The sequence below is a fragment of the Elephas maximus genome, chromosome 16 (assembly GCF_024166365.1).
Source record: "Elephas maximus indicus isolate mEleMax1 chromosome 16, mEleMax1 primary haplotype, whole genome shotgun sequence".
Lineage (NCBI taxonomy): Eukaryota > Metazoa > Chordata > Mammalia > Proboscidea > Elephantidae > Elephas > Elephas maximus.
Window position 1 is genome coordinate 25743444 of NC_064834.1, and position 23139 is coordinate 25766582.

The 23139-nt window shown below is 35.7% G+C and overlaps 1 protein-coding gene across 6 annotated transcripts in view; it reads left to right on the forward strand.

Annotated features, from left to right (window-relative positions):
- RTKN2 (rhotekin 2) overlaps positions 1-23139 on the forward strand; it is a 143569-nt gene that overhangs the window by 37995 nt on the left and 82435 nt on the right. For all 6 annotated transcript variants that reach the window (XM_049855658.1, XM_049855653.1, XM_049855657.1 and 3 more), the window contains 4 exons: positions 643-696; positions 5203-5320; positions 9243-9440; positions 16666-16760. In XM_049855658.1, the coding sequence (XP_049711615.1) occupies positions 643-696; positions 5203-5320; positions 9243-9440; positions 16666-16760 (465 nt within the window). The remainder of the gene's footprint in view (positions 1-642; positions 697-5202; positions 5321-9242; positions 9441-16665; positions 16761-23139) is intronic.

Consider the following 23139-nt stretch of genomic DNA (forward strand, 5'->3'; position numbering starts at 1 on the left):
CGGCCCCTTGGCCTGTCTTCTGCTCTACTTGGGCAAGTGTTACAGATCTCTTTAGCTCTGCCTGTAAGTGCCCAGGGACATCCCACTCCTCCAGTAAGCCTCTGCTCAAAGGCCCCCAGCTCTTTTGCTCTGTGGGTCAGCAAGGCTAGCTTTGTCAACAAGTGCCTGGAGGCACCCCACTCTGCCCAGAGGTGCTCAGCTTTCTCACTCCATGGGCCAGGAAGCTCATCACCTAGTGGGATGGCAAAACTGACCAATCCCTTCATTAGAGTTCCATACACTTTATTTTTATGATCCCACCCCCATGAGGATGCCATGCAACTTATTTACATTATTAGCAAGTTATATAATCCCCTTAGTGGGCCACAAGCACCTCATTTGCATAGTTTCACCTTTCATTTGATGGAAGTTACAAAGACTATGGCTAGCAGGGCCATATTAAGTAATGCATTGCACTGTGTTGGTGCTTTTGCTTTTTATTAGTTTTTTAAATAAATGTAACTGATTTTATGTTTTTAATTCATTATGGAATTATCAGAATACATTATCAAATGCATTGTGGGATCCATAGGTTCATGTCATGTTAAGAAATAAAATGTTGAAAAAAATTATACTTGTAATTTCTTTTTCCCTCTTCTATAGATATTCGAATACCACTAATGTGGAAAGACTCTGATCACTTCAGCAATAAAGAACGTATGTATGATTATGGTTGAAATGTTTAGTATCTGGTAAATTTGTGATTATTGGGGGAAAAAAGGCTGCTTCCACACTGAAATAAATTGGTGCATTCAATAGAATAAGCAGAACCTTGCAAAACTGGTTTTTCTGATTTTTAGTATAAATATGTTATAGTCACTTGATACTAATCAAGATAATGCGTATCTAGCGTACTTCTAGTTGTTGATAGGAAACTGTACAAGGATGGTAAGTAACGGATGGTGGGGGCAGGGTAGAGCAAAATGAAGTTTAAGAAGTAAAAGTAGAGGCAGCATTTCTTTTATTTGACCAGAATCTGGGAGATCTTTTTTGTGCCTTACTTTATTGTTTCAGATTATTTAACAGGATGTAAGAAGGAAAGATTTTTTTTTTCCTCGGCATTCTCTGGCTTTATATAGTTTTTATACATCCATGTATTGCTTAGGTCATGGGAATTAACCTGAAATTATTTCTAGCTGTTAGAGGCAAAGCAGAAAACATATGATAATCCTTTTTCTTTCTTGTCTATTGTGATAGCTTTGTTCCTCTTACTTTAAAAACTGAATCATATTGAGCATAGTTTTATATGAAGAATACAAAATCAATTTAGTATATTTGTTATTCAATTAAGAAGTATAATTTACTTTAAAAAGGAATACAAGTGGGAATAAAGTAAGATTTTTTGATTACTATAGAGAATCAGTTTTTCTGGAGCAGCATTTTTTCAATAATAAGGATTTAGCCCTTTAATTACCTAATACTTTTTAAAAACATCACCATACTTAAGGGCCCAGCAGCTATGTTTTCAATGTTCCCATGACTACTTTTTATTGTTTTTTGTGGTTTCCTCTCTTACTTTTAGTTTCATGGAAATTGTTTTGCTGTTATTAGTGTGCCTACTCTTAACCTCTTCTAATAAAAAACATCTTTTATTAAGTAGACTTAGAAGCTCAAACTACAAAGGTAATAATATATTTATAATAATACATTTGCTATTAATAAAAGCTTAAAATTTTTTCTAGGAAAAATATATACGAGTTTGGTAGTTTCCTTAGGCTGCTAAGAAGTCTATATATTTAACTTTACTTTTTGGTACTCCCTAGTTTAATTGTTGTGTTCTAGTTGGGTGTCCACCATTTATCTGTCAGTTTGTTGAACTGTGGTGGCTTGCGTTTTGCTGTAATGCTGGAAACTGTGCCACCGGTATTTCAGATACCTGCAGGGTCACCCATGGTAGACAGGTTTCAGCAGAGCTTCCAGACTAAGACAGACTAGGAAGAAAGACCTGGCGGTCTACTTCCAAAAAAGATTGGCCAGTGAAAACCTCATGCATAGCAGTGGGCCATTGTCTGACACAGCGCTGGAAGATGAGCCCCTCAGGCTAGAAGACACTCAAACGACGACTGGGGAAGAGCTGCCTCCTCAAGGTAGAGTCGACCTTAATGATGTGGGTGGAGTAAAGCTTTCAGGATCTTCATTTGCCGACGTGGTGTGACTCAAAATGAGAATAAACAACTGCAGATATGCATTAAAAATTAGAACATGGAATATACAAAGTATGAATCTAAGAAAATTGGAAATCGTCAAAATAAAATGGAATGCATAAAGATCGATATCCTAGGCATTCATGAGCTGAAATGGACTGGCACTGGTTTTCAATTGGATAAGGTTTTTTTTTTTATGGTCTACTTTGCTGAGAATGACAATTTGGAGAGGAAGGACGTCGTATTCATCATCAAAAAGAGCATCTCTACATCTATTCTGAAGTACAGAGCTATTAGTATTAGGGTAATATCCATATGCCCACAGGGAAGACCAGTTAATACTACTATTGTTCAAATTACACACTAATCACTAATGCCAAAGATGAAGAAACTGAAGATTTTTACCAACTTCTGCAGTCTGAAATTGATCAAACATGCAGTCAAGATGTACTGATAAATACTGGTGATTGGAATGCGAATGTAACAAACGAGGAAGGATCAATAGTTACAAAATATGGTCTTGGTGACAGAAACTATGCTGGAGATTGCATGATAGAATTTTGCAAGACCAACAACTTATTCATTGCAAATGCCTCTTTTCAACAATGGAAATGGTCACTATACACGTGAACCTTGCTGGATGGAATACACAGGAATCAAATCAACTACAACTGTGGAAAGAAATGTTGGAGAAGCTCAATGTCATCAGTCAGAATGGCCAGAGGCTGACTGCAAAACAGATCATTAATTGCTCATATAAAAGTTCAAGTTGAAGCTGGAAAAAGTTAAAACAAGCCCTCAAGATCCAATGTACCACTTGAGTATATCCCACCTGAATTTAGAGACCATCTCAAGGATAGATTTGATACATTGAACACTAATGACCGAAATCAGACAAGTCGTGGGATGACATCAAGGACATCATACATGAAGAAAACATAAGGTCATTAAAAAGACAGGAAAGAAAGACCAAAATGGGTGTGAGAAGAGATTCTGAAACTTGCTCTTCAACAAAGAGTAGTAAAGTGAAGAGAGGAAACAATGAAATAAAAGAGCTAAATAGAAGATTTCAGAGGGCTGCTCAAAGTATTATAATGAAATGTGCAGAGACCTGGAGTTAGAAAACCAAAAGGGAAGAACATGCTTAGCATTTCTCAAGCTGAAAGAGCTGAAGAAAAAAATTCAAGCCTCAAGTTGCAATATTGAAGGATTCTATTGGCAAAATATTAAATGACACAGGAAGCACCAAAAGAAGATGGAGGGAATATACAGTTACTGTACTAAGAAGAATTGGTCGATGTTCAACCATTTCAGGAGGTAGCACATGATCAAGAACCAATAATACTGAAGGAGGAAGTCCAAGCTGCTGTGAAGGTATTGGTGGAAAACAAGGCTCCAGGAATTGATGGAATAACAATTGAGATGTTTCAACAAACAGATGCAATGCTAAAAACACTGCCTCACCCATGCCAAGAATTTTGGAAGACAGCTACTGGGTCAGCTGGCTGAAAGAGATGCATATTCGTGCTCATCTAAAAGAAAGGTGATCCAACACAATGTGGAAATTATGAAACAATGTAATTAATATCACACAAAAGTAAAATTTTGCTGAAGATCATTCAAAAGTGGTTGCCACTGTACATTGACAGGGAACTGCCAGAAATTCAAGCTGGATTCAAAAGAGGATGTGGAAGGAGGGATATCATTGCTGATGTCTGATGGATCTTGGCTGAAAGCAGAGAATACCTGAAAGATGTTTAAACCAAAACCCATTGCTGCTGAGTTGATCCTGACTCATAACGACCCTATAGGACAGAGTAGAACTGCCCCACAGGGTTTCCAAGGAGCAGCTGGTAGATTAGAGCTGCTAACCTTTTGTTTAGCAGCCAAACATGTAACCACTGTGCCACCAGAACCACAAAAAATGTTTACCTGTGTTTTACTGAGTATGTAAAGGCATTTGACTGTGTGGATCATAACAAATTAGGGATAACACTGTGAAGAATGGCAATTCCAGAACACTTAATTGTGCTTGTGTGGAACCTGTACATAGACCAAGAGGCACCTGTTCGAACAGAACAGCAGGATACTGCATCGTTTAAAATCAGGAAAGGTGTGCATCAGGTTTGTATACTTTCACTATACTTACTCATCTGTATGCTAAGCAAATAATCCAAGAAGCTGGGCTAGGCATCAGGATTGGAGAAAGACTTATTAACAGCCTGCACTGTGCAGATGACACAAACTTGCTTACTAAAAACAAAGAGGACTCGAAGCATTTACTGATGAAGATCAAAGACTACAGCCTTTAGTATGAATTCCACCTCAACATGAAACTGAAATCCTTATAACTGGATCAATAAGCAACATCATGATAAACAGAGAAATGATTGCAGTTAAGGATTTCATTTTACTTGTATCCACAACCAACGTCCATGAAAACGGCAGTCAAAAATCCAAGGATGTATTGCTTGAGTAAATCTGCTGCAAAAGACCTCTTTAGAGTGTTAAAAAGCAAAGATGTTACTTTGAGGACTAAGGTGCACCTGACCCAAGCCATGGTATCTTCAGTTGCCTTGTATGCATGGGAAAACTGGAGAATGAATAAGGAAGACCAAAGCAGAACTGACATCTTTGAATTATGGTGTTGGCAAAGAATATTGAATATACCACAGATTGCCAGAAGAACGAACAAATCTGTCTTGGAAGAAGTACAGCCAGAATGCTCCTTGATAGCAAGGATGGCGAGTCTTTTTCTCATGTAGTTTGGACATGTTATCAGGAGGGACCTGTCCCTGGAAAAGAACATCATGCTTGGTAAAGTAGAGGGTCAGCGAAAGAGAGGAAGACCCTCAACAAGATGGATTGACACAGAGCAGTCACTATAAAATGTTGAGTTGCAGTGTACAATATGTGAAAGCAAGAATCTGTTAACAAATAGTTACGGTGATTTTTTCATGTTCTATTAGATTTTAATGTAATGTAATGGATCTTTGCTTTAAATGTTTTTCTTCTCTAGAATCACAGCGCTATGCCATTTTTTGTTTATTCAAAATGGGAGCTGAAGTTTTTGACACTGACTTGATGGTTGTGGATAAAACAATTACAGATATATGCTTTGAAAATGTAACCATATTGTAAGTATGTTTTTAATCTTCAGAGAATGAAAGTAATCTAAAATTCTGTCTTTTTTTTTTTTTTAAGTAAGGCATAATTATTGGGTTTTGGATTATATTGGTAGCATTAAGATCTTAAATATTTAAAGTGATTTTTGAAAATTATTTTATTTCAAAGAAGCCTGCTTCTACATTTGAAAATGTAAAATAAAATGATAATCTTACAATTAAACTAGTCATAAATATTTGACTCGTTGGATTTGATAAATGTTTGTAAATTTTATAAAGATTTATAGTTCATTCTTACCTAAGCTATAAATACAGTGGAACCACATAATAACGTTATTTAATATTGAGTGAATTGGAGCGTAAAACAGGTTCTTTGATCTCATATAGGAGATTTAGTTAGAGAAATACTAAAATAGTATAACAACTTCATTTATAAGGTAGGAATGAAATATGTACCATAAGAAAAGCACTTTAGTAAAATTTTGGTGTGTTCTTGTTTCTTATGGTGCCCTTTTTTCATGTACTCCAAAACAATGAAAAATTGGGTGATCCTCAGGGCTGTTTTTATTGCCCCTGCTCTTTTACAGGCTCATTTTATTTTGGTCATGATATAGAACGAGAAAGAACTCCTCAGATAGCTGTAGAAATCATTTTTAACTAACATAAGTTCTTCCTGGCCTCTTTCAAAGGTTCTATTGGCCTGAAATCAGTTTGTGATTTGTATATCTTTCAGGGTTTCAAAGTCACTATTTTCGTGACTATGTGTTAATAGCTATTGAACTATTAAGATAAAATCAATATACATTTTTTTATTTTTGCCATTTTAGCTATGGAGATATACAATTGTGATTTTAAAGCAGTAGTTTTGCTACTCACATAACATTAAAAAAACTATTGCAAACCATATTTTATGGCTTCTGTCCAGTGCCCCATGGTAATTGTATAGCACAGAAAAATAAAATGCATTGTTCTGGCTTACTAACAGTAATGTAAACCTTCTTACTCACCAGCTGTATTATGCCAAAGGAATTTGTTTAGAACCCCCAAAATATCCCCAAATGCTTAGATAATTGAGGCTAAAAAATAAAATTTTCCTTAATTATCTGAATACATTTATTTCCACTATTAAGTATTGCTAGTGGATTGTTTTCCACCAAAATCATCCTGTTAATGAGCTTTTTCTTCATTTCACTTTGTTATTGTTTATCTTTACCACAAAGACAAAAATCAAAAAATAATTTTTTCAGGGAAAGACCAATGCAGGTTGCACATGATTTATAATTTTAAAAATATTCCGTAAATATTTTAAATTGTTTTAAAAATAACTGCTGACAAGTGTTTTAAATGTTTAAAAATGTGCTTTTTGTTATGATGATTGTTTCTTTAATGAGAATTCAATATTTATGAATCCTTGGTTTTCCTCTAAATATTGACATTTGTTAGTCATTACCAGGAATACTGTATGTTTAAAAGTTGCCAAATAGTAAACTATAAAAATATCTGGAAGCTATTTCTTGGATTTATCCAAAGTATAGATTGGCCATTTAAATCTTAAAAAGTCTGTGCTGCATTTTTAAAATCTCTGAGGCTGATGAATCCTCGGCCTGTAGGCAGCATCTGCTGCTGATGGATCTCTTTTGTGGCTTTAGTATGTTTTATTGTTAGTAACACTGCCACAATCTCTTATAGTGAAGGTAGTTGACTGTGTCTGGAAAAGGGCAAAGCCAACTTTAGCATTTGCTAAAATGGCAGAATTTCTGCATATTGATTTAATAAGTATGTACTGAGTATCTTTTATCTTGTAGGCACAATGCTAGGTTAAGAATACAGGATTACCAAGAGAGCCCCTGCCCTAAAGAAGTTCATGCCTTGAAAGATATGTCCCTTTGTGTTGTTTTTTCCCTATATAACCAAGCAGTGGAATGTTGTTTATAGTTATTTGGTACAAAAGTGTAGTGGGTGTTGGAGGGCAGCTTCGAGTGAACTTTAAATGAGCTCTTGTGAAGTAGAAATGAGAACTAAAGGTTTCAGCAGATTTCGTTCTAGAAGAATAGTCATTTCACTCACAATCATTAGCCATTAGAGAAATGCAAATCAAAATTACAATGAGATTCCATCTCCCTCCAACAAGGCTGGCATTAATCCAAAAAACAAAATAATAAATGTTGGAGAGGTTGTGGAGAGACTGGAACACTTATACATTGCTGGTGGGAATGTAAAATGGTACAAACCACTTTGGAAATCGATTTGGCGCTTCCTTAAAAAGCTAGAAATAGAACTACCTACAATCCAGCAATCCCACTCCTTGAAATATATCCTAGAGAAAGAAGAACCTTTACATGAACAGGTATATGCATATCCATGTTCATTGCAGCACTGTTTACAATAGCAAAAAGATGGAAGCAACCAAGGTGCCCATCAATGGAAGAATGGATAAATAAATTATGGTATATTCACACAATGGAATACTACACATCTATAAAGAACAGTGATGAATCCATGAAACGTTTCATAACATGGAGGAATCTGGAAGGCATTATGCTGATTGAAATCAGTTAGTTGCAAAAGGACAAATATTGTATGAGACCACTATAATAAGAATTTGAGAAATAGTTTAAACAGAGAAGAAAATATTCTTTGATGGTTACAAGAGTGGGAGGGAGGGAGGGAAAGGGGTATTCACTAATTAATAGACAAGAACTATTTTAGGTGAAGGGAAAGACAACACACAATGCAGAAGAGGTCAGCACAACTGGACTAGACCAAAAGCAAAGAAGTTTCCTGAATAAATTGAACGCTTTGAAGGCCAGTGTAGCAGGGGCAGGGGTCTGGGGACCATGGTTTCAGGGGATATCTAAGTCAATTGGCATAATAAAATCTATTAAGAAAACATTCTTCATCCCACTTTGGAGAGTGGCATCTGGGGTCTTAAATGCTAGCAAGCAGCCATCTAAGGTGCATCAATTGGTCTCAACCCACCTGGAGCAAAGGAGAATGAAGAACACCAAAGACACAAGGTAAATATGAGCCCAAGAGACAGACAGGGTCACATAAACCAAAGACTACATCAGCCTGAGACCAGAACAACTAGATGGTACCCAGCTACAACCGATGACTGCCCCAACAGGGAACACAACAGAGAACCCCTGAGAGAGCAGGAGAGCAGTGGGATGCAGACCTCAAATTCTCTTAAAAAGACCAGACTTAATGGTCTGACTGAGACTAGAAGAACCCCAGAGGTCATGGTCCCCAGACCTTCTGTTAGCCCAAGACAGGAACCATTCCCAAAGCCAATTCTTCAGACAGGGATTGGACTGGACTATGGGATACAAAATGATACTGGTGAGGAGTGGGCTTCTTGGATCAAGTAGACATAGGAGTCTATGTGGGCATCTCCTGTCTGGAGGGGAGATGAGAGGACAGAGGGGGTCAGAAGCTGGCTGAATGGACATGAAAATAGAGAGTGGAAAGAAGGAGCGTGCTGTCTCATTAGGGGGAGAGCAACTAGGAGTATATAGCAAGGTGTATATCAGTTTTTGTATGAGAGATTGCCTTGATTTTTGTAAACTTTCACTTAAAGCACATTAAAGAAAGAAATAAAAAGAAGTCATTTCAGAAAATCAAACATATAAATACCTTAAAAGTGGTGATATTAAAGGAATTACAGGAGAAATAGCATCGGTAACAAGATGACCAGGACATTGTATTCTGTTTCTTTAATTAATAAGCCTGTATGTATTGGTTAGCTCTGGAAGTTGCAGTGACTCAGGCCATTTAGATATTAAATAAACACAGGGAGATTTTTGTCTCTTTAGCATATACTAACATAAACTTATTTCAAGCACTAATTTTAAATATTACGAAAACATCAAAAGATGTGATTTTATTTTCTGCTGAGTTAAATTTCTAACATTATGAATGCACTTGTTTTTAGTAATGAAGCTGGCCCAGACTTTCAGATAAAGGTGGAAGTGTATAGTTGCTGTACAGAAGAGTCTTCAATAACCAACACACCGAAAAAGCTGGCTAAGAAACTTAAGACATCTATAAGTAAAGCTACCGGAAAGAAAATAAATTCAGTGCTTCAAGAAGATGGTCCTAAAACAGACTTGTTCTTCAGTTCAGCTGTTTTGTAAGTTTCTAATAAAATATTTATGGTAACATAATAGGATTGTATACTGTGACAGTTAAAGTATTGTGTTTGAAGTAAGTTTACATTTTAAATGTAAAAAAAAAAAAAAAAAATCCAGAAACAAAACTTGGTAGTCTGACGTTTACCCAGCTGAGTCATCTTGAATACCTTCCTTTGAAGGGGGGAAGTTGGATGACAGTTGGAAGTTTTTAGTGATTTGGAATTCCAGTTTCTACCAGAAAAAAACGCTTTCCTTGAAAAGGGACTATGTGTATGTCAGAGTGTTTACTACATTATCATTTTACTAATTGGATTTCTTCTTGTATTTCATGCTTTATTCTTATAAGGTTTTAAGAAACTTTTTTTTTAAATAAAACCTTATTACCATTATCACATCAGTCAAAATAAAAATAAGCTCTTAATATCATCTAACAGCCAGTTTGTTGTATTCAAATTGCCCCAATTCTGAAAAACATCCTTTTGTAATTTGTTTGTTCAAATCAGAATTCAAACAAGATCTATATGTTGCATTTAGGTGAATCCTCTGTCTCTTTGAATCTATTATGATTCCTTGCCCATTTTTTTTTGCCATTATTTATTGAAGAAACCAGGTCTTATAGAATTTCCCATAATTTGAATTTAGCTGATTGTATCTTTGTGGTGCTTTTTAACATCTTTTTCCATCCCCTATGGAAACACTGGTGGTGTAGTGGTTAAGCACTATGGCTGCTAACCAAAAGGTTGGCAGTTTGAATCCACCAGCTGCTCCTTGGAAACCCTGTGGGGCAGTTCTACTCTGTCCAATAGGGTTGCTATGAGTCGGAATCAACTCAGTGGCAACGCATTTGGTTTTATGTTTCCTGTAACTGGTAGTTAGATCTAGAGGACTGATTAGATTCAGGTTCTCTTTTGGGGTAATAGTACTTCGTGTTATTATGTATACTTCCTGTTGTATCCCATTAGGAGGCCTTGTCCCATTTTTAGTGATGTTCAAATTGATCAGTGGCTTCAGCTGTTACCAGCCTGATTCATCATTAAAAAGTTCCCTACCGACCTTTTATCTAATGGTTTTAGTAGCCATTGCTAATCATTCGTTATTTCATTAGGGTTATAATTTGGTGGTTTTCCATTTGGAAAGGGGGATGTAGTGGATATAACTGAATGTAGCAAACACAACAGCTTCTTGTATTCAACAGGTATATCTTGTGTCTCTTGTATACAAAGGATTGTGCTGCCAGGCATATAATGGTAGAGTAAATTGTAGAGGGAGCTAAGATGCCCTAGCAAATAATGTGGTGTTCACACAATGTCCAAATCACACAACATCCTGTCATAGAACGTATCCTGGACGTTAAGCGACACGTGACTGTATTTGTGTTTCAGTCTATTATAATCGGTGCCCAAAGTGTCCAATCCGTAATCAGTGGGAATCTTCAAGTTGTTGCCTGTAGCCTTTTGACACAACACTAATCTTTGATAGCTCATTTGCTTTCTGACACAAGATGTCCTAATCTCCCCTTGTATGTTATTCCCAGGCTTAGAATTACCATTTCTCCAGGGAGCCCAGGGTTTCCCTGGGATACCTTCTTTAAACATTGGTGCCTGACAAGTTTATGTTTATATTTCTTTGTGAAACCAGTGATCAGGCTCTGTTCCTAGAATTTTTTGCATGTGTAGTAGAGTTGGCTCTTTAGCATCTCAATAGTTTCATAATAAATACAAAAAGCAAAATACTTTAGGTATTGATGCTAGAAATGTCGGTCATCACAATGTAATCCAATAACATTTTTTTGTCAGATATTTTTAAATATAACATACGTCTTGGAACTCTAGTGACTTTCAGTCTATTTGGCTTGAGACCCACACTAAGAAATAGATTTTACACCATGACTGAGTACATAGCCACCTAAGCAGACAGATTTCATGGAGGAATACTTAACCGTAATATTTGCAATATAATCCAAAAAAAACAAACCAAACCCATTGCCATCGAGTCCGTTCCGACTCATAGTGACCCTATGAGTAGAACTGCCCCATAGGGTTTCCAAGGAGCGCCTGATGGATCTGAGCTGCCAACTTTTTGGTTAGCAGCCGTAGCTCTTAACCACTCTACCACCGGGGTTTCCAATTTGCAATATAGTTACCAGATTTTTCTTTTTTTTCTAGCTGTTCCCAGTCTTTTAAAAACCATTATATAGGTTTCATGATCTAATGAGTCCAATCCCACAGTCTGAAAAGCAGTCATAGAATTCAAGTCCTTCCTAAGTATTGTTAAAAAGGAGGGAAGGGTCTCTTTAATTTTCTTCCTTTAGAACTAAGACCATCCTAAAAATTTTCTAGGTTAAGATTATGCTAAGATTTGCTAGAAGGTATTTTAGTTCAACTATAAGATAGTGGAGCTATTTATTTTTAATGTTTAGATAAACAATAATATTTCCAGATAGAAACAAAGATTTTAGAACTGAAAGAGGCATTAGAGATAATCACCTAGTTTCAGTAGTTTTAAAACTTTTTTAAGCTTCAAAATTCCATATTAAAAAATAAATCTTATGGAAACCTTTAAAGCATGTAAAAGCAATGAGTGGACTTCTCGAGCAGTTTAAGACTCCATTGCTTAGCAGTATATACTTAATTTTTTTTATAAAACCCTAGAAATGTCTCTAAAGAGCCTTAAAAAAAAAAAAAACAAAAAATGTGTTTAAGCATCCTTACCTCTCATATAAGAAAATCGAAACCAAGGAAATAATGTAACTTGTCCAAGGTACTGGGTAGTTAGCTAAGAGTTATACTGGCCTAGTCATTTATTACTTGTGTGACCTGGGGCAGATGAATTTACTCTCTCTGGGTTTTGTAGTTCTCTCTGTAAAATGGAATGGTAATAATAATACAATAATACCTAACTGCACAGGATCATTATGAGATTCAGTAAGATAATTCATGAACCTACCTGTAAAAACCTATTGCCATAGAGTCAATTCCAACTCATCGTGACCATATAGGACAAGGTAGAACTGCCCCACATAGTTTCCAAGGAGTGACTGGTGGGTCTGAACTGCAGCCTTTCAGTTAGCACCTGAGCTTTTAACCACTGCGCCACCATGAACCTACAGTAAGCTTTTAATACATTTAGCTCATACAAATTTTGTTACTATTTTTACTCTACTCAGGCCAGTGCTTTTTCTGAACTTTTTTTTTTTTTTTTTAACTCCTACTGAAGCACTGCAGTTTAGAAACTTGACAGGATTATAATACGTAGACAGTTTTTTTTTTTTTTTTAATTTCAAACCACTGTTTATAATTCCATAAGAGCATGAAAATAATCTAAATGATGTTAGATCTTATATTTAACATATATTCCTCTTTGAAGCCTAGAGGAATTTTTGGAAATAACATTGTTATTGTATACAGCATTAAGTTCTTTTTAATAAGGATTAGTATATTTTTCTTGACATAGTCATTCTCCTGTTTAAATTTGTCATTCTTCTTGGTTTATCCCTGAATCCAAACACTAATTTTCTTTATGACCTTTTCCCATAAAACCTGCATGCCATTTGCTTATTTTACACTGCTAAGATTTTTTTTTAAGATTTGGTCAAAAGATAATAGTAAAACCTTTTACAACGTTTCACCAAGTTTTCATAATACCAGCTGTTGACTTTCTGGTGTGAATCCAAAATATACAGGGTTAAACTCGTAGCCCAGGGCTCTTCTTACCTGATACATCCTTAACTGACTGCTTCAGTGCCGTGATGGGGGTTTGAGAATAAGCATAAAGATTTATAATAAGGGGATCAAATGGGTTTCTGTAATAGTGGTCTAGTTCATTTAGAAGATTTCTAATACAGCTTTTAGTCTTGAGCCAAAATGAGCATAAAAGGTCAAAGTTGAGCAATATGGATCCTCTACAGTAATATGGCATGTGACCAAATATAGCTGTTCTTTGTGGGGGGGAAAAAAGTGAATTTTTTTCAGGCTACCATTTCAAGTCATCATTTATTTTTTCATAACATTTTTCATAATATTTGTATCCCGAAAAATGTTATAACAATTAGCCTATTTGATAGAAAAAAAATGTAGCTGATTAAACTTTTGGGAACTCAATATTAGGCTTGGCTGAAAGGAATGAGTGTAATGTTTTAGAAAGAAAATGTTATCCTGACAAGAATGTTTTAAAAGTGAGGTCATTGTTGATTTTGGAAGCATTGGCATTGTAATTAGTCGTGGTTTAAAAATGAAGTAACTTGAAATATCATCACAAAGTATTGTTTGATCTGAAAGAAGACAGTGAACATTTTTGGTAATTTTTAGTATGCTCCCTGATGTGATTCATTTATCCATTTTATTTGTGGAATTTAGCCTACTGAAATTCCTTAAGCTAGATTTTCTCAGTGTCTGTAATAGCTGAATTAACTGTTTTATGGCCCTTGAGAACTATTTCGTACATTATCCTTCATTGTGTATATATAATTTTAAACAATCATCTCATGAAAACTGATAAATTTGACAGTGATTATTTACTTGATGAAAAGATTAATATTTTTCTAAATAAGCCACCATACTACTACATTTTAAATTAAATCTAAGTTACAAAACAAGTATCCCAGCACTTGTCTGGAATAAATGGATTATTTTTGTTTTAAGGAAGAATGGTGTTAAAAGTTTGGTGTGAAAGATAATGTAGTTTTCAGACATAATTAAGGAGTTAGGTACTGAGTATAATTTATTGATTTGATCATCCAAACATGATTATTCAGCAGTTAACGTCCTGTGGTGCGTTAGATTTAAAGGTTAATAAGTCATGATCCCTATGTTCAAAATTCTTGGAATATAGTAAAATTTGAGTCATTATGTGTCTATTTTAACAGAAAAATATCTTAATTTTAAATAATTTCTAAATGAAGTGTAAAGATAGTATGATATAGTGGATTCTCTTTCCAATATGCCACTTATTACTAGCTACAGGGAAGTCAGTTACAGTCTGTGAAGCTCTCTCAACTTCAGCTTCCTCATAGGAAAAAGTAAACCAGAATAACTGCCCTACCTATCTGAAGTAGGTGTTGTGAGCATTAAAAAGATACTGCGTGTCAAAGTGCCTTAAACTCTACGTAAGTAGTTGTAGTATTATAATGCCTTATGTTTCTCTGAGTTTTAGGGAAGATTTTATCCTGGTACTTTACCACATTTATTACTTCATTACAAAAGTAATATAAACTTGAGAAATAAAACTTCGAAGAAAAAAAAGTTACTCCTAATTCAACCATTTTAACCCAAATACTGTTTTTTATCATTTTTCAACTGATATTTTCTTTCCAGATTTCTAAATACCTAGGTTTGGGGGATATTTAGATAATAGAAATTATACTGTCTTTTCTCCACAGTAAACAATTATACTGTGAGGCAGTGGTGGTCCAGTGGTAGGATTCTCCCTTTCTATGTGGGAGACCTGAGTTCGATTCCTGACCAGTGCAACTTACGGGGAGCCACCACCTGTCTGTCAGTAGAGGCTTGTGTGTTGCTGTATTGTTGAACAGGTTTTGGTGAAGTTTCCAATAACTAACACAGACTAGGAAGAAAGGCCTGGTGATCTAGTTCCAAAAAATCAGCCAGTGAGAACCCATTGAATCACAATGGTCTAATTCCATCGTGCATGGGGTCGCCATGTGTTGGGTGCCAACTCAAGTATAGCTAACAAAAACAAGTCAAGCAGAGTAAAGTGATTAAGCTGATGGGAGGTTGTTATTTCAGAGGGACAATCAAGAGGAAGGTAACATTTGAGCTGAGACCTGAATGACAGAAATGAACCACAAGAAGGAAAAGCAGAGGGAAGGGAATTTCATACAAAGGAAAATAAGTGCAAAGACTAAAACAAGCACATGCTAGCTGTGTCTGACCAACAACAAGGCCAGCACGGCTGGAGTAGAGTGAGGGAGTGATAAGAGATGTCCAAAAGGGAAGTAGGGGGTGGACGCTGTATAAGCAGTGCCTTACAGAGCATGATAAGGACGGCTGATTTTATCCTGGTGAGATGGGGAGCAAATGGAGGATTCCGAGCAGGGAAATATGCTATGACCTGACCTGTATTTTAAAACGATCCCTCTGGCTGTTGTGTGAAGAACAGACCACAGGGGCCAAGAGTGAAAATGGAGAAGCCGGCCAGAAAGCTACCGCGCTCTGATTTGGAATCAACATGAACAGCTTTGATGGTTTGAGTTTTGAGATTTTACTGTTTCAGAAAATAAAACCAAGAAAAATCAGAAAATAAAATAAAGATTACTAGCACAGAAAAGACACATATTACTGAACAAAAACTCACTTTTTATCACCACAAAGTGCCAGGATATGAAATTTATTCTTAGATTTTCTTGGTACAAGAGTGCTATTTTTAAAAAAGCAGCATAAAGGGGATTATAATGGAATGGGGAAAAAAAAGTGTTATTAATGAAGTCTATCTTTCCCCTCACTGTAGATAAAAACCTTGCATTTTTGAAGTAGGTAGCCCAAACCAATGAGATTAATTCTTACTCCCAGGAAAGAAATATGAATCAGTTCCCATTAGTCTCCTCCTTAACAACTGTCGTTGACTTCCCGTTACACTTAGACTTAAATCCACCCTCTTCCAAGGCGCACAGGCCCTGCATGACCCAGCCGTGCCTAACACATTTCCACTTGCTCGCCGTGCTCCAGCCACACAGGTCTTCTCTCGGCCCTCCCTTTGTACATGCTGTTCTCTCTGCTTGGCATGTTTCTCTGCGTTCTTTGCATGGCTAGCTCCTTTTACAACTGCAAGACTGTTACCTCCTGAGACACCTTTCCTGATTCCCCTACCTAACATAGGTCCTCAGTTTTCTTATCCCCTTGTTTATTTCCTTCATAGAAAAAGTTGCATTGCAATGTGCAAATACCAACATTTTTTTTTTTTACCTGCCCGTACTGGAATATAATGCTGGGTGTTATTCACCATTAAATGCCTATCACCTGGCCCATACTAGGTTTTCAGTAAATATTTTACTGAGTGGATTGATGGAGCTCATTCAAAGAAACATTTGTATGTGAATTCAACCAAATAATTTGCAGATTTTATTAAGACAAAACATCATAAAGAGATAAACATGGTAAATTTATTAATAACATATGTTGACTAAAATCTGTCATCTTTAACATTCAAATGTTTTATGTAATAGAAAACATGAAAATATTTAAAACATGTCTTGTTTCTCACTATTAGTGGTGCAAAATATAATTTGCTAGCTCATGCTACTCTGACATTGGAAAGTACTGAGAACAGCTTCAAGACCCATAACCTGTCTATTAATGGAAATGGTAAGTACATTCTATGTTTTACTTATCACTTATATTATGCATATATGTATGTGGTGTCAGTAATTCCTAATTTTTATATGTTCCCCTGAAACAGATATTGGCTTAAATATTGTAAGCATGAGTGACCCTGTGGGTTCTTTGAAACACGTCTATCCCATTTTCCCAAGGGAGCAGAGTTTATTTTCCTCTCTTTATGCACTTTGCCAAATATTTGTGAAGCTAACTTAGTGACCACAGAAAAGTTTTAGGTGTTCTGAGTCCCTCTCTTTGACTTGAAATTGATGACCTCACCACTTTGGCTGACAAAGAACTGTTTTACTTTTAAATATGAAATACTATTGGTAGGAAGCAGAGGATATGAAAGAAGATAGGGCTACGTTAATCGTAACCTTTTTCTCTCTGGAGATAGTAATAGCTGCAGTTTATCCAAGAGAAATATATAGGAAGTTGAAGAAAGTGGTTAGATGATTAGGGAGGTTTGTAAAACTTGGTATGAGTACTGTCCACTCTCCCAGATTATTTTTATCTATGGTGAAAAATACAGTATTTTGGAAAGGTGATTTGGATTTACATTTTTGTTTTCTGAATATGTAAATTATGTGGTAAGTGCACTCACTACCTTGTGCTACTTTAACTTTGTAAATATTGGTGGCTCCGTACTGATGAGATTGATGGTTTTACAACAGTATATTTTTTTTAATTTCACAATGAAAGTTAAAAATAGAGAGAAGTCCATAAAATGTAAATGTTCAGTTTAACAAATAATTGTGAGATGAATAGTTGTGTAACTGCCTCCCACATCAAGAAATATATCATCACCAACACTAAAACCCATGCCAAACATGTTAATGTCAAGTCAATTCTAACACACAGTGACCCTATAGGACAGAGTAGAACTCTGCCACAGGAATTCCAAGGCTGTAATCTTTGCAGGAGCCGACTGCCACATCTTTCTCTTACAGAGCAGCTGGTGGGTTCAAACCACCAACTTTTTGGCAGCTAAACACTTAACCACTGCACCACCAGAGATTCTCTTAACCTAGGGGTAAATATGTGTCATCTTTTATGGTATTTGTTTCGTTGCACTCTCTTTGTGGTTTTACCACCTATGTCCCATTACCGGTTGCCATCGAGTCAATTCCAACTCATAGTAACCCTACAGGACAGGGTAGAACTGCCCCATAGAGTTTCCAAGGAGCCCCTAGTGGATTTGAACTGCCAACCTTTTGGTTAGTAGCCATAGCACTTACCCACCACGCCACCAGGGTTTCTACCACCTATGGCTTCCCTAAATGATATAGCTTAGTTTTGCCTGGTTTGAACTTAATGGAATCACATTATATGTCTTCTTAATGACTTGCTTTTTCTGTTCATCATTATGTATGCATTTTCACTGCTTATATTATTTCATTGTATGATTATATCACTATCTCTTATTCTGATTCTATTATTTTCAAAAGTTAAAGGAAACTTCAGGTTTTCTGTTTCTTCTTGAGTCCATTTCAGTAAGTTTTATTTTTCTAGATATGTATCCATTTGATGTAAAATTTGAATTTAGTAGCATTAAATTCTTCATGATATGTTCATACCTATTGAATTTCTGCAGCATGCATGTATGGTGACGCCCCTCCGGCCTGCCTTTTCAATTCCTGGTATTAACTTTTTGTGCCTTCTGTGAATGTTTTTTGTTTGTTTGTTGTTGTTGTTGTTTTAATCATTTTTGCCAGATGTTTGTCAATTTTATTAATCTTTTCAAAGAACCTTCCTTGGACTTTTAAAAAATTTTCCGTTATAAGCTTTTTTACTATTCCATTAATTTTTTTTAATTTATTTAATTTCTTATTTCTTTCCTTTTACTTTTTTGAATTATATCTCATGATACTTTTTCTGTCTTCTTGAGTTGATGCTTAGCTTGTTGATTTTCAGCCTTTCTTGTCTAATATTAATATGTGCATTTAAATTTATAAATTTTCCTATAAATACCGCTGTGTTTATCCTGTAAATATTGCTGTATTCCCAAAGTTGTGATACATAATGTTTTTCTACTTTAGAATATTTTCTAATTTCTATCGTGATTTAAATCTTGAGCTATTTTAAAATATATTTTCTAATTTACAAAATGTAGTATCATACAGTTTTCTAGCTTAATTTAAGCATTGTGGTCAAATCACATACTTTATTATTTCAGACCTCTGAAATCTGTAGAGACTGTATTATGGCTCAGTATATGGCCAGTTTTTATAAATGTGCCATTTATCTTTGAAAAGAATATATTTTTGAAATTATTCAGTAATGCATTCTGTGTATACTAATTATTTGTTAGGAATACTGTTCAAGTTTCTGTTCTTAGTGATTACAGTCTACATATTCTGCATTACTGAGCAAAAAACCCATTGTTGGAGGGTGTGATAAAGTCTCCTACTATGATTGTGAGTTTTCTAGTTCTCATTGTTCTGTTCATTTATTTTTATAACTTGAAGCTTTGCTGTTTAATGCAAAGAATTTGAATTGTGTATTTTCTTCTGTTATTTTACCCCGACCTGTACTTATTTTTAAGTTATAGACATGCCTGTTCAAATAGCATTATATCGTTGCTGTTTTTAGGTGCTGTCAAGTCGGTTCCAACTCATAGCAACCCTGTGTACCACAGAACGAAACACTGCCTGGTCCTGCACCATCCTTACAATTGTTGTTATGCTTCAGCCCATTGTTGCAGCCACTGTGTCAATCCACCTCGTTGAGGGTCTTCCTCTTTTCTGCTGACCCTGTACTTTACCAACGATGATGTCCTTTTCCCAGGATCCTCCTGACAACATGTCCAAAGTACATAAGATGCTGTCTAGCCATCCTTGCTTCTAAGGAGCGTTCTGGTTATACTTCTTCAAAGACAGATTTGTTCGTTCTTTTGGCAGTCCATGGTATCCTCAATATTCTTCACCAATACAGTTCGTGGGGGAGCATTATACTGGATTTTTATTTTTATCCTTTTGACATCCTCCTTCCTTCTTTTTTTACTGTGGCATTTTATTCTTTTACATTTAATGTCAAATAGTTAAATATTTGGTTTAAATCTACCATCACACTCTCTGCTATTTGTCCGCCCAATTCTGTGGTTCTTTTTCAAAGACCGATTACTTTTATCATTTCAATTTTTCCTTGTTCTAATTGACGTTACACATTTTTTTCTCATCTTAGAAACTTTAATCATACTTATTAATCTAAAGGTAAAAGATAGTTTGACTTTTTCTCAGACTTATGCTTCAAACAACAAAACCTAAAACTGGTACCAAACTTACCTGACATTGGCACTTATAGGTTCCACAGAACAGATTTTAAGGAACACCAACCTCTGTGCTTAACTCTTTTTATGTGATAGGCATATTCCAGGAAGTGTGTGTGTAAATTGATGTCTTAAAAATTAATTGTACCTTGAAAAAGAAGAAAGCCTGTTATTAAAAAGAAACAAAATTATATAAAGAAAAAAACTCACCCCCTAATTTATCCATTAATGTAAATCTGTATGTTAACATGCTAGGCTTACCAAATAGATTTATACCAATGTCTCCTAACTACTATACCGTACCATACCCATTGCCATCAAGTCGATTCTGACTCACAGCGACCTTATAGGACACAGTAGAACTGCCCCATAGGGTTCCAAGGAGTGGCTGGTGGATTTGAACTCTGACCTTGTCATTAGCAGCCGAGCTCTTAACCACTGTGATACCAGTACTTCTCTCAATACTGTAGAATCAAGACAAAATGCAAAATTTTTTAAAATTATAACTCGGTTTTATTGTTCTTGCTAGTTGAAAGGAACAGCTAAAATGATATCTTACAGTTTATATTTGGTGTCAAGAAATTTTTATACTTTTTATAAGATAATGAAACCACATGATGAAGGGCTGCCTCACATGGAACTGAGATGTTATCTGGCTTCTTTTTCCTGCCTGTTTTTCATTGTTGTTGTCCTTTTTAAACTCCTTGTTACCCATTTGAAAATACGGATGAATTACATAAAATCTTCAAGTAATGAAAGTCAAAATTCTCTTTCGCTTCCTGTTTCATCGGGCCCTAACACTTTCCCAGGTTAGAAAAGAAGAATTAAGTATTTTGATAATATGCTGTACAAAGACTTAAAGGCAGCACTGAAAAATGGAAAGGGCATGGTTTTGGGAGTCAGACTACCCTAGATTTGAAATTATGGAAAACATCTTTTCTATCTCAGACCCAATGATAAATGTCATAAACACATTATCTCATGTGATTTTCACAACAATTCCCCTAACTAAGATGAGGTGGTATTTTAAAAATGAGGAATTGATACTCAGATAGGTTAAGTGACTGGCCGAGATGCCATAATTCTTGCCCCAGAGTATAAAGAAGAACCTATGACCCTGCATGTTATTCCACAGTGGTCCCGAGTTGTAAAGAAACCTAGATTAGAAGCAACAGGTGATTGCAGGGTATGTGGCAAGAGAGCTGTGGAGCAAGGAGTTCTAAATCCAATATCCCTATCAGAAAGTAATTGTTTTTCTTGGTGTGCAATGAAATCTGAACTTATTTTGTCTGAGAAACAAATTGTTACACGTGGTATTTAGGTTCCAGATATGTTATTAATTGCCCAATTTTTATGGACTTACCTGAGAATTTAATCATCATTTATGATTCTATTACTTTAGGAAGTGCATTCTAACTTAAAAACAACTAGTTTACATATATGTAGAACATAAGCCATTCATAAATCAGAAAGTTGATTTCAGATGTATTACTCAGATGCATGCTTTTATTAGAATTTTTATTTCAGATCCTGCCTATTCTCTGAAAGAGATTCTTATTTATTTATCTCTGTGTTTTGGAACCACTGCCTATATTAATTATATGAATCTATTTCTCCCAAGTCAAACCCTCCATTTCTAAAAGCTAAAAGCTTTAATAAGGTATTAATTAAAAAAAAAAAAAAAAGATTGAATAGTCAAGAAAATTTGTGTGCTGTTCTACAGTAGAATGTTGGGTATATAAGTTGATAAAATCTTTTTTGTTTTACTTTGTACTGTTCATTTAGATAGCTGTTCTTTTGTCTTTAACTGATGTACCAAACCTTGGCTACTTTGCATTCGTATAGCTAATAACTGTATTTTTACTAAAAAAAAAAAAGTAATAATACTCAGAGTGAATGGCTAGCCATTTTATAGGCACTCCTAACAAACAGGGAGAACAGGTTGCGTACATGGTGATGCATTACGTTCAAATATGTTAGTATGTATTTCCTACTAACAGGACATTCTGCTACATCACCGCAATACAACTATCCAAACCTGGAAATGATACTGAAATGTTACTACCATCTAATCCTCAGACTCCATTCAAGTGTCCCCCATTGTCCCCATAACGTCGTTTATGGCAAAAGGATCCCGTGCAGAATCATGCATTGCATTTAGTTATCATGCCTCTTTCGTTTCCTTTTATCTGCAATGGTCTCTCCTTGACTTTCACTACCTTGGCATTTTTAGAGATTATAGTCAGTTATTTTGTAGAAGGTTCCTCCATTTGGGCTTGTCTGACGTTTTCTCAGTAGTAGATTCAGGATATGCATCTTTGGCAGGTGTATTACTAAAGCAAGGCTGTGTTCAGAAGTTATATGTCTATCAGATGGCACATAATTCCTATTTGCTCCATTACTGATTATGTTCACTTTGATCACTTGATCAAGGTGATGTCTGCCAAGCTTCTCTACTGTGAAGTTACTCCTTTTCCCTTTGTAATTAATTTCTGACGTCTGTGTGTGTTGGAGGGGTACTATGTAAGTATCCCATCTGTTATTAGACTTTCAGTTTACTCATTGATTTATTTATATCAGAATGGACTCATTTTTCTATATTTATTCAGTAGTTCATAGCCTGTTAATATTATTATTTGTCTTGAGGTTTATATTGTCCCCAGTTTGGCCAGTAGGAGCACATTCATTATGGCTTCTGTGTCTTTTTGATGTGTCCCCATAATTCTTTGGGCACTTCCTTGCTTTATGGCATAGCCAGATATTCCAGGCTCATTATGTACTATCTGTGTCCCTGCCCTGAAATCAGCCATTTCTCCAAGGAATCCTGGTTATTTTTAGTGGAGAATTTAATTTAGAAGACAGCATATGGGCTTTAGGTATAAACCCATCGTCATCGAGTCAATTCTGACTCATAGCGATCCTATAGGACAGAGTAGAACTGAGCCATAGGGTTTCCAAGGAGCACCTGGTGGATTTGAACTGCCAACCTTTTGATTAGCAGCTGAATCCTTAGCCATTGTGCCACTGGGGCTCCCGGATTTAGATATACTCATTGTTGTTAGCTGCCATTGAGTTGGCCCCCAACTCATGGCGACCCCA